This window comes from Cryptomeria japonica, chromosome 8, assembly GCF_030272615.1.
Source record: "Cryptomeria japonica chromosome 8, Sugi_1.0, whole genome shotgun sequence".
Classification (NCBI taxonomy): Eukaryota; Viridiplantae; Streptophyta; class Pinopsida; order Cupressales; family Cupressaceae; genus Cryptomeria; species Cryptomeria japonica.
Window position 1 is genome coordinate 366,082,948 of NC_081412.1, and position 23,664 is coordinate 366,106,611.

General features: G+C 36.8%; 1 protein-coding gene across 1 annotated transcript; it reads left to right on the top strand.

The window, feature by feature from the left end:
* The first annotated feature begins 3,448 nt into the window (after nucleotides 1–3,448).
* Nucleotides 3,449–21,724, top strand: LOC131857667 (uncharacterized). The gene is made up of 3 exons (XM_059210367.1): nucleotides 3,449–3,626; nucleotides 4,587–4,798; nucleotides 21,434–21,724. Exons 1-3 carry the CDS (start codon nucleotides 3,449–3,451, stop codon nucleotides 21,722–21,724), a joined length of 681 nt encoding a protein of 226 aa, XP_059066350.1.
* Nucleotides 21,725–23,664: the final 1,940 nt, after the last annotated feature.

Here is a 23,664-nt window from a genome sequence, read left to right on the forward strand (position 1 = left end):
GGTTTTAGGGCTCTTTTAGGAGGTTTATGGAAATGTTTTAGCTAGTGAAGATTGATCTCAGATCAGTAATTTTTCAGAGATAAGGTTGACATTAATTTAGTCCACATAATGTTGCCATTCTACACTCTTATGAGAATGGTTTATGAGAATAGTTATGCTATCATTGATGGCAAATTGACTGACAAACTGATAGGCAACCGACTGGCATTCACCGGTATTAATATTTTTACATACATCGGCAAGCACCGGCATCGACAGACACTTACACCGGCATTCAAATTACATCGACAATAGTATACCGGCACTCAAGCCGACATGGAAATATCTTTTATTGTAATATAATTATGTTTTTGTAAGACGACTTGGTATATTGTAAAAGACATATATTTATGAAGTCTTGTAGGTCATTTTGGTAAGTGATGTGTATGATGATAGAGGAATGATATGATGTGAAATTGATAGAAGAATTTTGTATAAGGAAAGCAAGGTTTTGGTTATAGACTAAGCTTAAACCGGTACTGAACCTGGCATAGTTGATGCTGATTTGAGAAGTACATTGTATTGGATTTAATCATCCATTTTGTTAGTCAGTGAGACTTCTATTTTGTAGTTGAGCAGTGAGCTCTAGGTTGTTAGCCTTCCTACATGTGCAGGCCCCTCATGTAAATAATATTTATTCATTAGATAGTGAGTGAATATTGTGGGTCACAAATCCCACCAAGGTTTTTGCCACACCGGGTTTCCTCATTAAATATTTTGTGTAATGGTGTGTTCTCTATGTTTTCTCTGTTATTCTTATTTGTTGCATTAATTCTTATTTACCAATACACTGTTTTGAGATGCAAAGTTTTAAATAAATATAAATATTGTTAACCGGTTAGACATTGATTCACCCCCCCCCCCTCTCAGTGTCTTTGGGACTATCATTGATTCTAACAATTGGTATCAGAGAGTGGTTCTCTATTTGAAAAATCCTAATAGCTTGAGGAAGATTCTGACACCAGTACAAATGGAAAACTTAAGAAAACAATTGGAAGGAGGTCTTGAAGATTTTCATGCAGATAATTGAAGAATATCAAACTTGAAGATGATCTAAGGACTGTACAAGAATTCATTAAAGGACTTCAGGAGAACTTTGCTATAGCACAAAATAAAAGAAAATAACTTCATGAAAATATGCAGAAAGATGATGATGAAAAAGAAACTCTTAGAGAACTTGCAAACAAGTTGAGACAAGAAAACAATAATATGAAGAATGAAATGCAAGATATGACTATGAGGCTATGTAAAGATATTGAAGACAGGAAGAATAATGAAGAAGACTTGACTAGGAGACTTAATGATGCTAGAAATGAAAATCCGAGACTTAGTCATGAAAATGATATGCTGAAGACAGATCTGATTCACATGCAACATGATAAAACTGAGCTTATGAGACAAATGGGAATTCTGGAAAATGAGTTGGCTACTACAAACAAACACAAAGACAAATTCAAGAAAAGTTTAGAGGAGCTTGATGACATGCTGAAGAGTCAGAAGCCTAATGGAGATACTAATGGACTTGGATTTGAGATTGGAGAAAGTTTTGGTACTGCAAATAATCATGATCAGAGTAAACCGGTAAGACAACCTAATACTTATAAGTTTAATGGGAAATGCTTTAACTATAACAAGTATGGTCATAGAGAAAATTAGTGTAGACTTAGAAATAATTAGAATATTAATGCACCCACCGGTCAATGTTTCAAATGCAACAAAATTGGTCATAATTCAGAAAATTGTAGAATGAATGTGAAATGCTATGTTTGTGGGAGATTTGGGCACTTATATAATCAATGCAGAACACAAACCAGCATAGGATATCGAAAGGCTATTCAGAGGAATAATGTAACTTGTTATGCTTGTAACAAGACTGGACATATTGCAAAATTTTGTAGAAGCAAGACTTCATCGGCCAACAATAAAGGAACCAGTTTGAAAGGAAAAGAAAAGGTAGATGAAGTAAAGCAAGAATTTTTCAAAACAATGTTTTAAGAAGAGAGATCAGAAAGTTGATGAAACTGTCTCTCCACTGGTCAGAGATTCTTCATCCAACTAAGAAGTAACCCTTTGGGGGTATTGTAACAAGTTGAAAATCATGCAAATTACCCTTGGTTGATGATGAGAAGATAGATTTCTTCTTTATCGATAGATGTGTTAAGTTTTCACTTAATCGACGAGCATTTAATATGGTTGGTGGAAGATATGTCATTATAAATCATCGGATTTCCCTCATTTTTGACTGACCAAACATTCAGATTATCAGAGAGCGCAAAAGCTGAGAGAAGGCACTCAAGGGGAAGGTGCGAAGTGATTTCTTCAGATATTCAGAATATTTTTCAGGCAATAAAAGGTATTTTTCAATGGCCTCTTCTTCTGTTCCCGAGTTTATTGCAAACCCTACCATTTTTTAGAACATTAAGAGACCTAGGCCCTTGTTTAATATAATTCCCAAAATTGCTAAACAAGATGACTCTATCAGGGCATTTTCAAAAATTCCTAAAGGTGTAGCATTTGCTAAAGACCCTAGGATTTACATATGTTGCAATATAGATGATCTAGGATCTAAGGATGTGAAGAAAATGTACGATGAGGTTATAACTGATGAGCAAGGAGTTATTAAACTAGATCACAAGATTGTGGAAACCTTAGGTTTTGTTGATATTTTGAACTTCCCTGTATTCCCTAAGGAGGTCATTAGACTTGTGTTAAAAAGAGTTCATGGAGAGTTCATATGGTTGGAATCAATTTGCAAAATTACCAAAGAAGCAATTAGGGCAGTTACAGATTTACCCTCATCTGGTAGTAGACCTGATAAGACAAAGAAGATTCCCAACAAAATGGTGACAAGCCTAACCGGAGCAACATCTGACAATAGATCACTTAGAGTAAATGATATTAAGGATGCAAATGTGAGATTTGTAAGTATGGTGCTAGGATACAAGACCACTCATGCAAATAGGCTAAATTATGTTTCTAGTCTCTGTATACACAGTGCTTATGAGATGGTAAACAACAATGCAATGATTGATGTTTGTGAATGGTTGAAATATGAGCTTATTGATAACTTGAAAAATATTAAAGGAGACAAAAAGACACATTTCATTTTGGAAATTTGTTGGTATGTTTGATGTTGTACTTTGTTAAGGAAATACCTGGTATTGGTCACAAGGACTTTGCATATGACATCCTGGTAGGTAAGCAAATTCTAGAAGCTTTCGCCGGTATGGGATTAGACTATGAGAATAACATTTCTAAGTATTTTAAGACTTTCAAAGCTAAGATGAGAGCTAGAGAAAGGTTACCACATAGTATAGTAGATAAATATGACAAAGAAATTTGTTTTGTTATCAAAAGAGATGAGAAATGGATGGAGGCAGTACTCCCTAAGACTATTTGGGTCATCAAGATGGGATATGAAGTAGATCTTACTATTCTAGAGACATGTGCTAAAGCTTTACTAGATGCACTAAGAGAACCATTAGAAAAATTCTTTGGTAGTGATGAGACCATTAAGAGTGGCGTAAATTTGTTGAAGAAAAGAAAGAAGAAAGAAAAATACATAAGAGATGTTTCTAAGAAGGCAAGTGAGTTAAAATAAAATGTCATGAACTTAAGCGGTATAACAACCAGTGAGCTTGAAGGATTACAACTGGAAGCACATGTGTCACCGGTTAGGACATCTTCTGGAACTGATAGTGATAAGGCAGCAGAATTTAAAAGAGTTGAAAGGACGAAGAGAAAACCTTCACCGGTACCCTCTGCTTTACCTAAGAGAACAAGGACCTTGAGAAAGAAACAGTATGCAGTAAGGGGACCACCTAAGAAACTAACACCTAAGAAGAAACAACAACCAATTACCACTTCTTTGAATGATTTGTTGAATGAAATAACTGAAGACGACAATTTGACTAATGTGCATAAATTATATAATACATTTAATGATTCTGACAGGCAGAGTATTGAGAATAGCATAGTTTTACACTTGGACATATATAAGAATGTTCTGATTGAAGTTGTGGATGATTTACTGAATGAACTTTATAGAAGATTGGAAGGAAGGATAGCATTAATGGAGCTGGATAAGAAACTAAAAATTGAAAAACTTCTAGTTGTACATCTTGTTAATTCAAGAGAAGAAATTGATGAATTGACATCTGAAGCAAACCGGTCCATTTTTGCTAGTAGGCACCAGCAAGTGAGATTGATGGCAGGAAGAGTAAAAGAGATTGCAGATGAGACTGCAGATAATTGGGATATATTTTTTGTGGAGAAAGAAAAACAAGAGGAAATGAACAGACCTAAAAAAGACATTCAAAGTGTATCAAAAAGACAAGGACAAGGGCAAACGAAAAATTGGTGGAGTTACAAACATTAAGATTACTGACAATCTACCACCACCACCTTTGGATACTGCACTGGTATACTCAAAAGATCCATCGGTTATTAACACTAAGGTGTTACACATGATGATACTAATCCTAAATCAGAGATACTCTTTACCATGAATGTGGATACTCAAGAGGTAAACATTGTTGTGGATAAAGATAATTCAGAGGTTAAAGTAGACATTGTTGATAATGAAAAGATTTCAGAGGAACCAGCACAAACAGTTGACTCTCAGGAAGCTGAGATCCCAACCCAAACAAAGCAACCATCAGAGACTGAAAAACCCACTGAAGATAAAGGTACTTGCACAGGGCCACCGGAGACAGAGATACTGACAGTTGAACTTTCAGAGAAAAAAATTGAGGCAGAGGTACATACAGAAATAGCGAAACCGGCAATCAAAGAGACATTAAAATGGCCTGAGAAACCTTTGCAGGTTGAGATGCAAACCCAGACTGATCCACCAGAGGATAATGCAAGAAAAATGGATACACTTGATGGAAGCAAAGAGGTAATAAAGATAATTGGTCAGACATCCGGCACATCTATAGGTGAATTAAGACCTACCAATGTTACAGAGGTACTTTTGGATTCAATCAAGAAGATAACGGATTGCAATGCATTAGCCTACAAGGCAATTGGCAACACTTTACCTATTCTTAAGTTGATTGCACCAAATTGTAACATAGATCATATTAAGGATTCTTTAGGTAAATTGGACACATTGTCCAAATTTATTGCCGATAATGTAATAACTATTGACAAGGTGAATGAGGACACAATTAAGGAGAGAGTTGAAAAGGAGAAAAACAAATTCTTCGAAGACACTATAAAGAAGTGTACAGAACACTTGAATACATTATTACCGGTACTTAACTCTACAATTTTAGAGTACGAGGAGCTTTATAGGGAAACATGCAAACCTCACCTTTTGATAGAGGACATAGATAAGGAGATCAGTAAAACACAGATAGAAATTGATGACATAGTTGATAATATAATTGGTTCATCCAAACATATATCAGTTATTGAGTAGGAAATGGCAGGTTTTAAGGAGAAATTAGAGAAACTTGAGAAAGAGAAGGCAAGGATAAGGTCAAATGCTTGGGAACTTAAAGATAAACTTGCTCCTAAGTTGGACAATCTTATCTCTCAGAGAATTGAAATCTCTAAGGCATTAGTTCAAGGACAGTGATCGCTAGAAGAACACATGCACTATCTCACCGACACGATCCAATAGACTGAGGCAACCTTGAATGATAGCAAAAGGTTTATGCCAAGTCTGAATTTAATTTTGGTAGATATTTTTTAGATTGTAACCAACTGGTTACAGACCTTGAGGTGAAATTCCTACACTCGTTTGACTATTTTTGACAATCTTTTTCATTGATGTCAAAGGGGGAGTAGTGGAAGGAGAAAAATGCTTATTCAGAGGAGATCACTTTCTCAGGGGGAGCACATTTTTTTTTGGATATCAAATTTTGGATTTTGGATAATATTTTTTGTTTTTCCAATGAGTGTTGCCATGAATGCCAAAGGGGGAGATTGTTGGCATTCTACACTCTTATGAGAATGGTTTATGAGAATGATTGTGTTGTCATTAATGGCAAACTGATTGACAAACTGATAGGTAACCGACTAGCATTCACCGACATTAAGATTTCTACATACACCGACAAGCATCGGCACCGATAGACACTTACACTGGCATTCAGATTACATCAGCAACAGTATATTGGCACTCAAGCCGACATGGAAATATCTTTTATTGTAATATAATTATCTTTTTGTAAGCCGACTTGGTATATTGTAAAAGACTCATATATGTATGAAGTTTTGTAGGTCATTTTGGTAAGTGATATGTGTGATGAAAGAGAAATGATATGATGTGACATTGATAGAAGAATTTTGTATAAGGACAACAAGGTTTTGGTTATAGACTGAGCTTAAACTGGTACTAAACTTGGCATAGTTGATGCTGATTTGAGCAGTACATTGTATTGGATTTAATCATCCATTTTGTAAGTCAGTGAGACTTCTATTTTGTAGTTGAGTAGTGAGCTCTAGGTTGTTAGCCTTCCTGCATGTGCAGGCCCCTTATGTAAGTACTATTTATTCATTGGCCAGTGAGTGAATATTGTGGGTCACAAATCCCATCAAGGTTTTTCCCACACTGGGTTTCCTCGTTAAATATCTTGTGTTATTGTGTGTTCTCTATGTTGTCTCTGTTATTCTTATTTGTTGCATTAATTCTTATTTACCGGTACACTGTTTTGAGATGCAAAGTTTTAAATAAGTATAAATATTCCGTTAACCGGTTAGACACTGATTCACCCCCCCTCTCAGTGTCTTTGGGACTGTCATTGATTCTAACACATAATCCAAAATAAATCTAGGCTCATATTTGCTAGAATTTGTTTTAATGGAGTTGTAAGCACTAAATCATCCCCACCCAGGTCACCTTTCATTATAGATTTGGTTCTTGGGTTCAACTTATTGAATATGAGAATGCTAGGGATTATTGTCAAGTCTATTAAAAATATGGAAATTTTTAAAATGAATGTAAGAAACAGTCAGTTAGGAAGCAATTGTCCTACAACAATTCTAGTCTTGTTTCTATTACTTTGAACAATGGTTTTTCAAGGGCTAGTTGCCACCTTTGGATAGTATGAAAGGCCAAGGTATTCCCTTAGTGGATGAAGTGGAGAAGAGTCACAAAGAAAATAAAAAGTAGTTGGATGATCTAATAGCATCTACATCCAAGATGGACCACCTTGCTCACCAAACCCTTGAGATTCAGTTGTATATTGGGGTTAACAAGCTACATCATACTGTCCAGTGTGAGGAGCTTGTCATTGGGTTGGAGGTTGATTCATATACAAAATAAAGTAGGATGAGAGGTCAATCTAAAGAAAGTTTTGGTAATAGGTAGTGGTGGATCTAGTATCCTGTGAAAATGGGCCACTTCTTTATGATCAAATGCATTCAGATCCTAATGGCTTCTCTCTGGATCTTAAAACTGATACTCAAAATGATAATGGTTTAATTGTCTCCTACCCTTTACAAACAATGAAAGGTATTGTTTTCTAGGCGATGAACTTTCTAGCCCGAACAATAAGGAGAATGTTAATCTTGATAAAGTTTTAAGTAAGAAAAATGAAAAACTTGAGATGGGTTTTAAGAATCTAAAAGACAAGTTAAATCTCATAGGGTTCTCGTATACTCCTCCTCCAAGTAAACCCAAAAAGATTTTGGATGAGGAAGATTCAGAAATGGAATGGACATAGGTTGGTGCAAAACATAAGAAGAAAAATAAGGCGGATGTGGGAGGGGATTCCAAGCTTGGTAGAACTTCTAAGAAAAATACAAGAAGTAGGGATGCAGGTAGAGAGGTGGCTAGTGAGAATTAGAGGACACTTGATGCTCTATCATAATCAAAAAAGAAAAAAGAAGCGATCGGGTGGACTCCTTAGGTGAGGAGACCTTGAGGCATCTCAAGATTGAGCAATCTATTCCCTTAGTTGTTTAGATGAATATTTTGTCATGGAATATGAGAGGCTTAAATATCCTAGTTGAGAAACATATTCTCAAATGGTTGCTAATGGAGTAGAGGGTTGATATTATTCTCTTACAAGAAACCAAAATGAAAAAAAGGTGTTCCAAAATAATGTCAAACATTTTTCACCTTTTTCTTATTTTTTTGCTAGTGATGTTGAGGGTGATTTTAGTGGTATTGCTACTTTGTGGAACTCGACCTCCTTTTTGTGAACCTTGTATCATACTTCCAAGAACATCTTAATTGTTAAGATGCAAAATTTAAAGATGGGCCATCCTTTGGAACTCCCTGGCTTTCCTTATTCTGAGTGGTCTAGTTGATCTTTGGATGTTGGGTGGAGATTTCAATTCACCCCTATACCCTTAAGAGAAACTTGGAGGCTCTAATGACTTCTCTAGAAGTATGAGTAACTTGGCTGACTTTATCATTATTGTAGGTCCTATGGATATTGGTTTACAAGGTTTACAATTTACCTAGTCTAATAAGAGGTAGGGACATCATTTAATCTAAGTTAGATTAGATAGGTTTCTTGTTTCTTTCAATTGTGATAATGTGAATGCTCTTTCACTGTAAGCTCTGCCCAAAATGGGGCTTGATCTCAACGTTATTATTCTCTTTTGGGAGGATGGTTTAAAGAGAGGCCCCTTTCCTTTCAGATATGAGATTATGTGGACTCACCACCCAGACTTTAGAAACTTGGTGGTTCAATGGTGGAACACTCCTGTGGATGTGACTCCTATGTTCCATGTAGTGCAAAAGTTAAAAATAATTAAGGATAATGTGAAATAAATGTTCATTTGGTAACATATTTGATCACAAGAAATCTATTACCTCAAAACTGAAATCCTTTCAAGATAGATTAGAGTCAAGCCAAATTGATTTGGAAGATAGTATGGAGGATAAATCCCTTGGAGATCAATAGGTTATACTGAACAAACAAGAAGTCTTTTTGAAACAAAAGTCTCATGTGCAATTGCTTATTGAGGGGGATAGAAATATCACATTTTTTCATCAGTTAGTTATGAAGCATAGGAGTAAAAATAAGATAAAATTTCTCTAGATGGAGGATGGTTCTCATACAGAGGATGATACTAAGATAGCTAGGATGGTTATTTCCTTCTTTATTGATTCACACAATAACAACCATAATTGCCCTAGGGATTCTTGGGGAATGTTGGAGGTTATCCCTGAGGTGACTACTGATCTAGACCTAGAACAACTAACTTTAAAAGTTTCCCTTTAGGAAGTTAAGGAGGCAATTTTTTTATTTGAGCTTATAAAGTACTTGGCCCGGATGTTTTCCCATCGGACTTTTTCCAAGAATTCAAGGATGTGTCTAGGATGGATGTCTACAATGCATCAAGACACTTCTTTAGAACTGGTAAACTCCTTAAATGGGTTAATTCTAATTTTATTGCTTTAATTCCAAAGTATGAGAATGATGTTTCCTTGAAATATTTCAGGCCTATTAGCTTTTTTAATACCCTTTACAAGATCATGATTAATATCTTGGTTAATAGGCTCAAAATTGTATTGGATAAGATGATTTCTGATAATCAGAAAGACTGTTAAAGAAAGACATATCTTGGATGTTGTTACAACTACCCATGAATTGGACCATTCTATGGAATACAACAAGAAGGTTGGCATGACCCTTAAACTTGATATTTCCAAATCCTATGATAGAGTCTCCTAAAATTTCCTCTTTGAGGTGATAAAAAGATTCAAGTTTAAAAGTAGATTTATGAAGATGATTAATGAGTGTGTTACCTCTCCTATTTGATCGGTGTTGGTCAATGGTTATCCAAAAGGCTATGTCTCCTTTGGTAAAGGGCTTCGACAAGGTGACCCCCTTTCACCTTACTTGTTTATTCTTGTTGTTGAAGGTTTCGAAAGAAACATTCAGCAATTTAGAGATCAAAATTGGATCAAGGGTATTAAAGTTGCCTCCCATCTTCCTCCTATTACCCATAAACAGTTTGTGGATGACATCATTATCTTTGGCAAGGCTTATATTTCTAAAGATAAAGGATGGTGGGAGATCTTGGATAATTATGCTCAATTATCTAGAAAACATATCAACTATAACAAAAGAAAAATATATGTGAGCTATCAAGCGAGTATGGAGAAAAGCAACATTTAAATTTCAAATTCCTTGCAAGGTGGGAATTCTGGTTCCAATGGTGGGAGTGGCCAGAATGATGGAGCTGGTCCTATGGGGGAGAAGGACAAGCCTCCGAATATTTCAAAGGTGGATGAGATTTAGCGGGCTGTTGGTACTCTGCCAGAGAAGAAAGTGGTATATCCCTATCCCTGATTTGGTTCTGGATCATAATATTAGCAATATGTTGAACTCCCTGGTAGGAAAGTTTATGGGTCCACGCCCAAACATCGAAGTGGTAAGGGCCTATGTTAAAAGGAAATGGGCTTTGAAAGGTAATGTAAAAATCTCGGCCTTGCCCAAAGGCCTCCTTACCTTTTCTTTCTCATGTGAAGAAGATAAAACAAGGATTCTTTGTGGTAGTCCCTAGATGGTTGGAAAGACAACATTGGTCCTTCAAAAATGGCATCTGAATCTAAACATGAATGATTCTCTTCTGGCATAGGTCCCAGTTTGGGTAAAATTACCAGGTTTGCATCTTGAGTCTTGGGCAGAAAGCATTTTCTCTGGAATAGCAAGCTCCTTTGGCGAGCTCCTCTCAATAGACCCAGTCAGCCTCAAAAAGGAGGCTTACTCATGCTAGATTTTATGTAGGGATAGCTCATGATGCAGATATGCTAGAAGAGAAAGATATTGTGTCAAAGTTGGGAACGTGGAAGCAACTGATAGAATACGAATCTATCTCCTTTTCTTGTTTTTATTGCAAAAAAGTAGGTCACTGGGCTAAATCCTATCCTCTCAAGCCTAAAGGGGAGCTCAAGCAAGCCAAACCCTTGGCTGAAAGTAAAAAGGCTCTAGAAAAAAAGGTATGGCAAGTCAAAAACTCAGAAAGTAAGGAAGCTGACTTTGTTGATAATAACTACTTTGGACCCTTGGGGGAAAATAAGGAAGTGGTATCCTCAACCCCTATCTCTAACCTCCCCACTCAGGAAGTCCTGGGGAAGGAGTTAATGAAAGTGAACAACCCCCTGGAAGGGTAGATCCGAATAAAGGAATCTCAAGGACAACCTGAATCCTCAAAAGAAATAGCTGAGATGGTAATTGCTGATACTTTGGCCAGCAAGGAAGCACCCAACAAAGATGAACAACCTAAGGAAGGGGAGATCACTAGCTCTCAAGAAGAAAAGACTGACTCATCCCCACTTTTGATCAGCTCTGAAATGCAAGAAGCCTAGAAATGTGCTATATTGGGAATGAATCTCTCAGATTTAGATCAAGTTTCTAAAACAGTCAATAGTACTTCACAGGACTCCAGATTTCCTAATTGGGGTAATGAAGAAGAAATTTCCAGAATTCTCAATAACCCTAAAGCTATTCTTGAGAAAGAAGCTGACTGGAAAATACCAAAATACAGGAATAAGAAAGGATCCACCCCCTCGGCTTCCCAATTAAGGAAGTCTAGCAGAATTACCCAAGTTGATGTCGGGTATGTTTCTTCTTCTCTGGCATGACCTTCAAACCACAAAGTCAGAGACAAGGAGGCCAACAAGAATATAGCAGATGGGACTCAGAAGACTTTGAAGGAGATAGGAATTGGTAAGTAACTATGAAGATCATCTCTTGGAATATTAGGGGACTAAATAATCCCCACAAGCATGATATTATAAGGAATATGATAAGGAATAGCAAACCTAATATTTTTCTTACTCAAGAAACTAAGATGAGTAGAGAAAAGGTTGAATCTTTGAAGTTCTTTAAATTTGGAAGCATTAGTGGTGGTAGCTCGGAAGGTGCCTCCGGAGGCATTGCAACCATTTGGAATCTCAATAGTGTTAAAGGTAATGTTCTTATTCAAGAAAACAATTTCTCTTGCATAAAATTTGAGCAATTAAAAGATGGAACATCTTGGATCCTCACTAATATTTATGCTCCTAATACCTTGAAAGCCAGAAGCAATTTTTGGAAAAAATTAATGGAAATAAGGGACAGGTTCAAGAATTTAAGCTGGTTGGTCATAGGAGACTTCAACACTCCCTTGAGAGAGGAGGAAAAATTTGGAGGAAGCCCTTCTTAGCTGGAAAGTAGACTGGCCCTCATGGACTTTATAAACTCTTAGGCTCTCAATGATGTGGATATACAGGGATGCAATTACACTTGGACTAATAGGAGGACTGGAAATGACCTTATTCAAGTTCACCCTGATAGAGCTCTTATTTCTAATGATTGGTACAGACATTATTATTGTTCCCTATCTACCCATATCCGGGTTGGGTCTGACCATTATCCTATAACTTTCTATGCTGACCCTATAAATAGAAGAAGGAACTTTCCTTTTAGATTAGAAAAAATGTGGACCCATCATCTTAACCTCATTCTTAAAATTCAGGAATGGTGGAACATCAAAGTTGAGGGCACTGCTATGTATAGAGTTGTGAAGAAACTCAAAAGTATCAAAGACAATATAAGGTTATGGAACAAAACCAACTTTGGGAATATTTTTGCGGCCAAAGGTAAAATTCAGGAAGACCTCAATAAAATACAGGCTCAAATTCAGAAGGATGGTTTCTCTATTGTGTCAATTGCTGAAGAAAATGAAATCCTCAAAAAATACCATGAAATCATTGCTAAAGAAGAAACTTTTTGGAAATAGAGATCAAGATGTACTTGGCTAAAGGAAGGTGATAAGAACACAAGATTCTTTCACATGTCGACTATTAAACATAAAGCGGCAAACAAGATCACTAAACTGGTTGTGGACAACAGGGAGCTGGTTATGGAGGATGAGATTAGAAATGAGGCCAAAAGATTCTTGTTGATCTCCTTTGTAGGGATCATAGACTGGGTGTTGATGCTCAAAGCTCTTTTCTAAATAATATTCCTTGCCTCATTGATGAGAAGATTAATTCCTCCCTTTCTTCTATACCTTCGAACCAGGAGATCAGGAATATTGTCTTTTCTTTTGATGGTAACAAAGCACCCAGACCCGATGGCTTCCCCATGTTCTTCTTCCAAGAATTCTGGGATATTGTTGGGAAAGATGTTTCCAATGGAGTCAAAGAATTTTTCAGTGCTAGAAGACTTTTGAAAGAGATCAATGGTACCTTCATTGCATTAATCCCCAAAATTCAAGGTGCTAACTCCATGGATAAGTTCAGGCCAATTAGCTTATGCAATTATGTTTATAAAATTATTTCTAAGGTCCTTACCTCTAGAATCCTGACTGTTCTTCCTCCTTTGATTAAGCACTAGCAAAATGGTTTTGTGCCAGGAAGACAAATCCTTGATTCCATAATAACTTTTCATGAGAATATTCATTCACTAGTTATGACTAAGAAATAGGGTTTTATCCTTAAGCTTGATCTCTTAAAGGCCTATGACCAGGTTGATTGGTCTTTCCTTGTGAAGGTTCTTTTGGCTTATGGCTTCTCTACCAAATGTGTGGATCTCTTCAAACATCGTATTACCACTACCTCCTTTGTTGTTCTTATCAATGGATCTCCCTCCACCTTCTTTCAAGCCTCTAGAGGACTAAGGCAAGGGGATCCCATTTCTCCTATCCTCTTCATAATTATGGTTGAATGTTTTGGCAGATCTATGGAAAGTATGGTGATGAGAGGAATGTTCAAGGGACTCCAACCTTCATCAGTTGATCATACATGCTCCCACCAATAGTTTGTGGATGATACTATTATCATGGGGGATTCAAGCATCTCAGAAGCCAGAACTCTCAAGGACACCCTGTGTAAGTTTGCATCTGCTTTTGGCCAACTTATCAGTTGGGTTAAAAGCGAAGTGTTTTTCATCAACACTCCTGAGAGGAGACAACATAGAATCAGCAGAATTCTGGAATGTCGGATTGCTGATCTTCCGGCCACTTATCTTGGTCTCCCTCTGGGAATTGCACCACCTGATTCCTTTTGGAGTTCTCTAGTGGACAAATTTCAAACAAACCTTGCTGGATGGAAAGGTTCCCTTTTGAGTCAGGCTAGAAAGCTCCAACTTCTAAAAGCCTCCCTTCAAAGAATTCCTATTTATGCCCTTAGCCTCTTCAGAATTCCTATTAAGTATGCTGAAGCAATTGAGAAAATTTAGAAAAAATTTCTTTGGTCAAGGGTCGAGGAAAAGAAAAGAATGTCTCTTATGGCTTGGGAAAAGGTGTGTAGACTGAAAAGTAATGGAGGCCTGGGCCTGAGAAGAAACTGGACCCTCAATGAAGCTCTCTTGTCTAAATAGGTTTGGAGACTGTTCCACTCTGACAGTGAATGGTGTAAAATCTGGAGAAGTAAGTACTCTCTTTTGTCTTCTTCTCTTCCAGCTTTCATCAAATCTGATTTCAGTATGAATGGGTCCCATATCTAGAATCATGCCTCTAAGTGTAAAGACAACATTGCCAAAGGGGTTAAATGGAATGTTGGCAATGGTAGGAAAGTTAGATCTTGGGAAGATCCCTAGCTCCTTGATCAACCTTTGGTAGATATCCCTGAATGGGCCCCTTTTGCGCCCTCCTGTATTAGAATCTTTGGCCCTCTGGTTGAAGGGTATTGGATAGGTGATAAATGGAAAAACATTGAAAGTATTCACCCAGGCCTTATTAATCTTAAGAACCATCTTTCTTTTGTTTGGATGAATAAAGATGAAGACTCCCTCATTTGGAAATTTTATTCTAAAGGCAACATCACAATCTCTTCAATGTATGGTGTTCTTTCCCTAGCCCCCTCTGAGAATCCTTTTTGGTCTAAAGCTTGGATAAAGGGTCTAATCACTAAAATCAATTTTTTCTATTGGACTATCCTTCAAAACAAAATCTTGACCTTAGATAATCTTAAGGGTAGAGGCTTTTCTTTCCCTAATAGATGTGATCTCTGTCTCAAGGAGGAAGAGTCTGTGGACCATTTGGCTATCCACTGCTCCTTTACTGCTTCAATTTGGGAAAGACTTCTTAAGAATTTTTACATTGATTGGGTTTTTCCTAACACTATCAGTGATTTGTTCCATTCTTGGAATTATCACTGGGCTAGCCCCTTTTTGAGATCTTTGTGGCAGCTATCTCTCCCTCACATTCTATGGGGAATATGGAAAGAAAGGAACAACTGTATCTTCAAGGACACTTCTCTCACCCAGGATGTTGTTTTCCAGAAAATTCAATGGGCTATTGTGGAGAACATTGGACTCATTGGGAATCCTTTCATTTGTGCCAACCCCATGGAAATTCACATTTTAAGTTCCTGGAATCTGAAGAATATTGGTAGTCCTCATCCTACTCTAAACAAAAGACTCAAAGCTAGATGGCATACTCCCCCACGTGGTTGGCTCAAAGTCAACTTCGACGGTGCTGCAAAAGGCAATCTTGGTCCTACGGGATGTGGTGCAATCCTCAGAGATGAAAATGGTAACTGTAAGGAAATGATTGATGTTCCTATAGGGAGTCAAACTAACCACAAGGCAGAAGCAATGGCTGCACTCCAAGGTATTCTCCTGGCCAAAAGATGGAATTGTCCCTATCTATGGATAGAAGGGGATTCTAATAACATCATCAAATGCCTAAAGGGAACCTCTAAGCCTTCATGGACTATTAATAACATAATAAAGGTTGCTAGAGATCTCATCAACACTTTTGAGAAATGCTTCATATCTCATATCTATCGTGAAGCTAATGGTTCTACTGATTGGACAACCAATGTGGCAGTCATTCAAGATAAAATGATCACATGGAAGGGTGAAGAGCACATCCCCGATGACGTCAAATCAATCATTTTTAAGGATCAATACAATAGTACCCCAAAGATCATAAATGGACAAAGTAATGATGAAACAGATTAAAAGGAGTGCTATGAGTAATAATAATAAGGTTAGTACCATTTATTGCAAGACTCACGCTACCGCTTCCCATGCTTTCTGGGTATATTTGGTAGTTCCAAGAAATTTGCCTAAAGCTCTCTACAATTCTCGACCTGTTGCTCTGAATAGTGAAAAAATGGGAGGAAATCGACGCCGCTACGAACCCAGCAACTGCAAGGAGTGGAAGCAAAAGGAGGTTGTCTGGAACATTTTACAGAAGGGTAGGTTTTAAAAGTTTATGGAGAGGCTCCATGGGCGCGACACCATAGTTACTAAGTTCTTCTGTAAAAAATGGAGAAAGGGCACTCTGAAGATGGGAGATCAATCAATCTCCATAGATGAAGACCTCATTGCTTAGGTTATGGGTCTCCACAGGGAAGGAAGTAATTACTATAGAGATAGGAAATTGAGCAAGGAGGCCATTGAAAGATATCCTGAAATGACAAAGGAGAAAAAGTGCCTCGTTAAGCTAAGTAAAACTTACTATCCTCCTAGGGATTTTGTTAAACCATGGAGGGCGTTCTTATTTGCTATAATGTGCTATGTAACTTTGGATGGTAGATTCACAAAAGTGTATGGCTACCATTTTGTTTTGCTGAACCATTTTAGGTATGATGAAAAAGTCAATATCCCATAGTTTTTGTTGTGCTCTATGAATGCTATCGTTAAGGCCCATAAAGAGAACCCTAAGGGTGATACAACCATGCATCAAGGTCTCATGGTTTTAATTTATGACCACCTCAAAGCCAACCAAATTGCCCGCCCTCAGCCTTCTATCTCTGAGTCTGAGGAGGAAGGGTCGGATTCTATTTTTTCTTTAGGTGAGGAGTCAGATAGTGATTTGATGAGTGAGTCGGAAGAGAGTGGATGACTCTAAAGTGGAAACAGGTAAGAAAAGAAAACATGTGAGAACCAAGCCTTCCTCCTCGAAGAGTAAGAATAAATCTAAAGATAAAGTTCTCCAAATTAGCTCCTCCTCCTCGGAAGAGGTCTCTGAGGATTCTGAGAAGGAACCCTAGTCTCTTCAGAAAAAGAAAAACAAAATTTCTATTCAGACAAGGAACAAACAGAAGAAACAGGATGCCAACATTATGGAGCTTAAGGAACAGGTGTAGAGAAAGAACCCAGACTTCGACCAAAATTTGGAGGAGTAGACCACTGGGGAAGGTTTTGAACAGAGAATCATAAAAGTTGGTAAAATCATTGCTGGAGACACCTCCAATAAGGAAAAAGACAACGCTAGTGAGAAATCACCCTCCTCATGTCTTGCTCCTAAGGGTTTGAAAGGCTTTGTGGACACCATTGATTGGCTGATTTCTAGTTACAAGAAAGTTGTGGAGGATATTAAGAAGCTCAATCACACAGTCCAAATTATAGAGACTATTATTTTTGGCAGAGGCAAGTCAATGGCAGAATAGGTTGAGGATCTGACTAAAATAGTTGCCAAAGCTGAAGAGATCAAAGACTCCTTTAACCCCAGGTTTGAGCAAATCAAGAAAGACCTGACTAAGAGGAAAAATAATGAGACTGGTATGGATCAAAGAATGGAGTAAACTGATAAAAAAGTCAATAAAATTGAAGAAAGCCTTAAAAGCATTGCAGAACAAAGCTTAAATATTCTAAAGGCTTCAGTTGGCAACACAAAAATCCTCATCAGCAAAATAGAAGAGGAGAAGGTTTCCCTGGAGATTGAACCTGACATGGATGGCACGGGAGAAGTGCAAGGACCTAGAACAAGGACCAGAGGTAAAACGAAGGAGAAAAAGTCAAACAAGGACATGGAAGAATTCAATGCTATCGCGGCAAACTATGATCAGTTGGTGAATAAGGCGGAGGAGCTCCTTAAGTCTTTTTAGTTGTGTTGTGTTTTCTCTAGTTTTTTCTACTCTGTTGTTCCTTTCTTTTGTTGTCCTTTCAGTTGACTGGCTTTTTCCAGATGTTCCTAGCAGATATGGATGCTTTTTGATGAACTATTTTATGCTCTTATGTTAAATGTTTCGGGTCCTTAAAACATGTTTTTCTTATTAATCAGAACAAAAGAAAAATATACTTATCCAATGTCCTGCCCTCCTTACAAGCCAAGATCACCAAGATTCTTGGATGTAGCATTGCTTCTTTACCAGATTCTTACCCATGTCTCCCTCTTATTGAAAAATGTCCTCCTAACAACTTCTAGAATAGTATAATTGAGAGATTTCAAAAAAGCTATGGGGTGGAAAGGAGAATTATTAATCCTTGCAGGTAAAGTTCAACTTGTTAAATCTTGTTTGCAAAATATCTTGGATTATTATCTCTCTATTCAAAATTCCTAGAGTTATTGATAAAATTGAAAAAAATCAGAGAAGGTTTCTCTGGATTGGGACTAAAGTAAATTCCTGCATAGCCTTAATTGCTTGGGATAGAGTCTTCAAATCTAAAATGTTTGTTGGACTAGGGATCAAAAAAAATTATACCTTTTAAGCAAGCTCTTCTATCCAAAATTGGGTGGCAAATTATAGAAGGAGATAAGGATTGGGTGAAAATTATTTGAGCCAAATACCTAAGTAATGTCCCTTGTGATAATGTGTTTTATGAGATTGACATACCCTCAAGATCTTATATCTGGAATAATATCTTGAATGTAAAAAATGTATGGAAAAAAAAAGGGTAAAAAGATTGTTGGAGATGGGAGAAATACTAGATTCTGGGATGATTTATGATTTAAGGAAATGAACCTATCCAATACTAACTATTTTAATCTGATTAAAGATTTTCTAATTCAAAAAAATGGGACCTTGTTGCATAATTACCTTTGCTAGCAAGACAACCATGGGAGGTGGAAGAATTTCAAGAATTAGCTATGAGATATCAAAGGTATTCTTGACTCTAATCTTAAGAAATTGGAAGATGAAGCTACCCTGTTGAACTCTTATCTTGGGGTTAGCACCTTTTTTTATATAAATAGGAAGGATATTTGGATTTGGAGATATTAGTTCTCATGGGTGTTCTTGGTCAAATCTGCCTATAGGGCCATGGAAAACTTGGCATTAGATCATTTTAATTGAAATAATATTTGGGTGACTAGATATATCTCCAAAATTAACTGCTTCTGGTGGGTCACTATTCACAGCAACATTTTGACCATAGATAATATGAATAAAAGGGGATTTTTGTTTGTTAATAGGAGCTTCATTTGCTACAAGGAATCAAAGAACATTGGCCATATTTTCTTGCACTGTCAATATGCCAAAGAGGTTTGGTCTATGGCTTTTCTTGTATTATTGATATCTTGGCCCCTTCCTGAGCATATAAGAAGTCTAATGGAGCATTGGGGTCATTTCCCTTTCAATCACCCAATTATCTATAATCTTTGGTCTCAAATTCCTCCCTTCATGGTTTGGAATATATTGAAGAAATGAAACAACATAATCTTTAGGGAAACAAAAAGGAACAACTATATGCTATTCCAGGTAATCAAACAATAAATTAAGGAAAATGTGAATTTTGATTCCTTTGGGTTGCGGAAAACTATGCCTAGCCTTCAAGATCTTAGAGTTAAACAAATTTGGGGGATCAATCATAATCTGATGAAGTTTAGCTAGAATAAGTTGATCCTAAGAAAGGAGTGAAAATGGTCTCGTTGGAAGGAAGGGTGGGTAAAATGTAACTTTGATGGATGTTCTAAAGGAAATTCGAGGACCTTTGGTGCTGGGGGGGTTCATAGAGACAACAAGGAAGCCCTTATTGAAGGATATTATGTGAACCTAGGCAGGGGTTATGACATTCAAGTGAAATATTTTGATGCTTGGCAAGACCTTAAAAGACTCAAGGAGAAGAATTATCAAAAAAATATCCTTGAAGGGCATTCCAAATTGATTGTGGGTTTCTTAAATGGAAAATTTGGTTGCCCATGGGAAATTAAAAGTATTATGGAAGATAGTAAAGAATTGATTCAAAGCTTCCCTCAATCTAAAGTTCATCATGTCTTTTAGTCAAGAAATAGGGTGGCCAATGATTTGGCCAATCATGGCCTTAGGTATTGTGATTGGACCTTCCTTACGTTTTCTCAATGTCCTACCAATATTTAAGAGATTCTCTCTTTGGAGAGGGGTCAAAATTATCTAAAGGACTCTATTTCCTTTGTTAATAAAACACACCATGGTGTTAAAAATGAATTTTAAACAAAAGGGGTGAAAAGGGTTTACCATTTTTCAAATTCAAATTTGGATGAAGTGTGTGATGTTGATGTGGCTTCTTGATAATGGGCTTGGCTAGATGATATTAATGACTCTCCTTGGCATGGGGAGTTTAATGTTTTTAAAGAGTTGAATGTCACAAACAATTTTTTCTCTTATTCGGCTTTCATTGCCACAAGTGGTGATATGATTTGTGGTAATGGTGGTGCCTTGCATTTGTTTCCCCATAAGTTTGGTTATTTACAGAAGGGTCACTTCACATGTGTGAGTTGAATCGATTTTCTAGATACTCTAAACCTTAATTACTTTCACTTTTTTCTTATGGTGTCTATAATAATCTTTGTGGGCCTAATTTTCTTTGTGTATTTTCCAATTCCAATGGTTGCTAAGTTAAAGACTGTTATGGGGGGTGCTTTGAAATGTTCAAAACCTAAAGATTGCAATGAGCTACCACTGAATGATGAAGTGTGGGATCTTTTTGACAAGGCAGTGATGTCCCCTTAGTTTTTTTCCATGATGGGCTATAATAAGGCTTTGTTGATAAAATTTTGTAACTCCTAGCAAAAGGAGGTGGTCACCATTGGTAGCATCAATTTCATTGTCACCCCGAAGCTCATTGTGGAGGCTATTGGTCTGAATGTGAAGGAAAGAAAGTGGAGAAGAAAAATTCAAGAGATTAAGAAAGAATTTGAGAAAGATGAAAGGTTGAAGCTTTTGTAGAATGGTTACAACTATTCCATCCTACCTCCACTGTATGCAATGGTGAGTTACCATGTGATGAAATATTTTACATTGGAAGGTTGTTATTCAACTATTCACGGGTATCATTTCTCAATTTTAAACCATATTCATCATGGGGATAAATTGACCCACCTTTTAATATATTTACTTCTTTTCTTGCTAGTATCTCTAAAGTGGCCTCTTCATCGCTTCATCAAGGGTTAATTTACTCCCTATATTAGTTTTCCTTTGATTGTTGTCCTCACTATAGTTGTCTATTATCCTTTTTGGAAATCCTAGTGACTTTGAGGAATCCCCCCATAGCTCGGTTTGTATAAAAATGATTGAGTCAATTCCGTTGCCCTCTTAAGGCACTAAACTTGCTCCCAATGTTAAAGGAAAAAGGAAAAAAATGAAGTGGTTACAAAAGCCCTAGAGGTAGCACTTTTGAAAAATACTCTAGAAAAAAGAAAAGTTGTTACTCCCAAGAATAGCCCTTCTAAGGCCAGGAAAATTGAAAAAACCCCTGAAAAAATGAATTACCACTGATTTAGACAAGTTGGGGTTGAGAGATGAGGTAGAATGTAAGCAAGATAATGACAAATAGGAATGCAGCTTAGGCGAGAGAGCTTTACCCATCTCATTGCTAATGATAAAATGAGAAAAATGGAAGTTAAGGAGGCTATCCTTGAGCTTGCTAAGGTTTATGTGCCAAAAGAAGATGTGGACTTCTCCTCTAAAGATTCAAAGGATGAGTACTTTCAGGAGATTGAAGAGGAACAAGAGGATGAGAGTGATAATAACTCAAAGGATATTAATGAGCGTAAGGAAGACAGTGAAAGGTCAGCTCAAAGATCCCCATCCTCTATTGAATATGGAGAAGACAATGCGAAGCCCTTTTCTTAGGATTCTCCCTTGGAGAAGCAAGAAGACAACTTTGCCAAATTAAAGGGTCACATTGTTAACCTTCAGGTCAAGGTTATGAATCTTGAAACTAGATTTCAGGAATGTCACAAAAAATAAAAGAAAGATGAGTGAGGCTTTGAGTTCTATCTATGCCATCACTAATGGCATCATTTGTAAAGTTGCAATGGTTTTTGTTTGTGGAAAAAGTAAACATAGGAGGAAGGCCACTAAACAGCTAGAAAAGGGCAATTCTTAGGAGTAGAATGATGAAGTTTCAGATTAGGAGGCCTAATAGGATGAGATGAGGAAACTTGCTAGGAACTAGGACATCCTCAACATTAAATAATGCTATTGTTCATGATGGAGTGTTGGAATTGGTGCCTTTTTTATGTCCTTTTAAAGATTACTATTATTAATAGCTTTGATAGTATTAGGAGACTATTAGGGGCATGGTTAATTAGTTATAATATTTCTAATCTTATTTCTCTAAACTATTTGGTTAATGAGGCTTGTGTGCCTTTCAAGACTAAGTTTAATTTTGTTTATGTGACTACTAGTAGTGTTTATCTTAACTTTAATCAGTTTGGTAGTATGTATGTCTATGTTCATATGACGTTAATTTGATCAGATAGCCCTTGTGGTATGGTAGGGGTTAGGGATCTTTTGTTTTTTGGTTACTAGTGAGTTGGCTTCATGAGTTTTGTCTAGCTTATAATTATGTGATGTTAGTTGTTGTTCTACTGCGGCTCAATTTTGTTGTTGTTGTATGGTATTGTGAGGGATCAAGGTCCTTTCCCTACTTGAGTAGTAAAAAACATTATGGATGTTGCTCATTTTAACTCTTTTTTCTTTTAAAATATTTAATATTTATTTTTTTAAATATAAAACTCTAATTTATTTATAAGATAATGTTATTTTGGATTAAGGCAAAAACAGGTTTTGAAGGGGCTCTGAAACCCTTTACAAAATGATTCTAAGAGGTATAGAATAAAAAAGAAACATCCAAAACAAAATGGGCTACAAGGATAAGCATAAGAAACAGCAGCCAAAGAGACAACAAAAGCCTAGTTGAGAACAAAAAGAGAGCAGAAAGACCAAACCCAGACACAGACAGATCCAACAACAGAAAACTACCTAATTGCATTAGGCTTCTGAGGGTCTCACCGACCTCAGCCTCTAGGGCATTCATGGTATCAACAACAACCTTCTTTAAGATAATGTTATTCATATTTAGTTATTTTTTAAATATATCAAAAAATTTAATTTTTTAATATATAAATAAAATTAAACTTTATTTGTTATTTGTTTTTTACTAAGAAAAAATAAGTTTTGAGGGGACCCGAAACCCCTTACATTACAGATTTAAAGATAAAGTATTAAAGAAACATAAGAGAACCAAGGACTTAGAAACAAAGTTGGTTGCAAACCAAGAGTGAAAAACCCAGTAGCCACCGAAAGACCAGCAAAAGACCAGCGAGATGCTGGTAAAAATAGCAACACAAACCACCTACTTAAAAATGTCTAAAGCCTGGGAGGCCTCCTTCTCAAGAAGAAACATAGCCTTGGTAGCTTCCTTAAGGTCCAAAAGATCCTGTGGAAGGGACTCTTCCACCAGTTTAGTGCTTTGCCTGGTTCTCCTAGTAGTGCGGGGAGTCAACTTCGAGCTCAAGGCCCCAACATCATTTTCTAGATCCACAACATTCTTCTCATTATGAATACTCTCCAGCCTGGAAACCAAAGCATTCATGTTGACCACAAAAACTTTCATTATAGCAGCATTGTTCTCCATAATTTTCTTCATCTCTTCCTCAACTTGCATCATCTTCTGGTTGATCTCGTTGTTCTTTGGATCATTTATGTTCTTTAACAGTTCCACTGCCTCACCATTCTTTTTTAAAATCTCCAACATCATATTTTTCTCCCCCACAATCCAAGTAGCA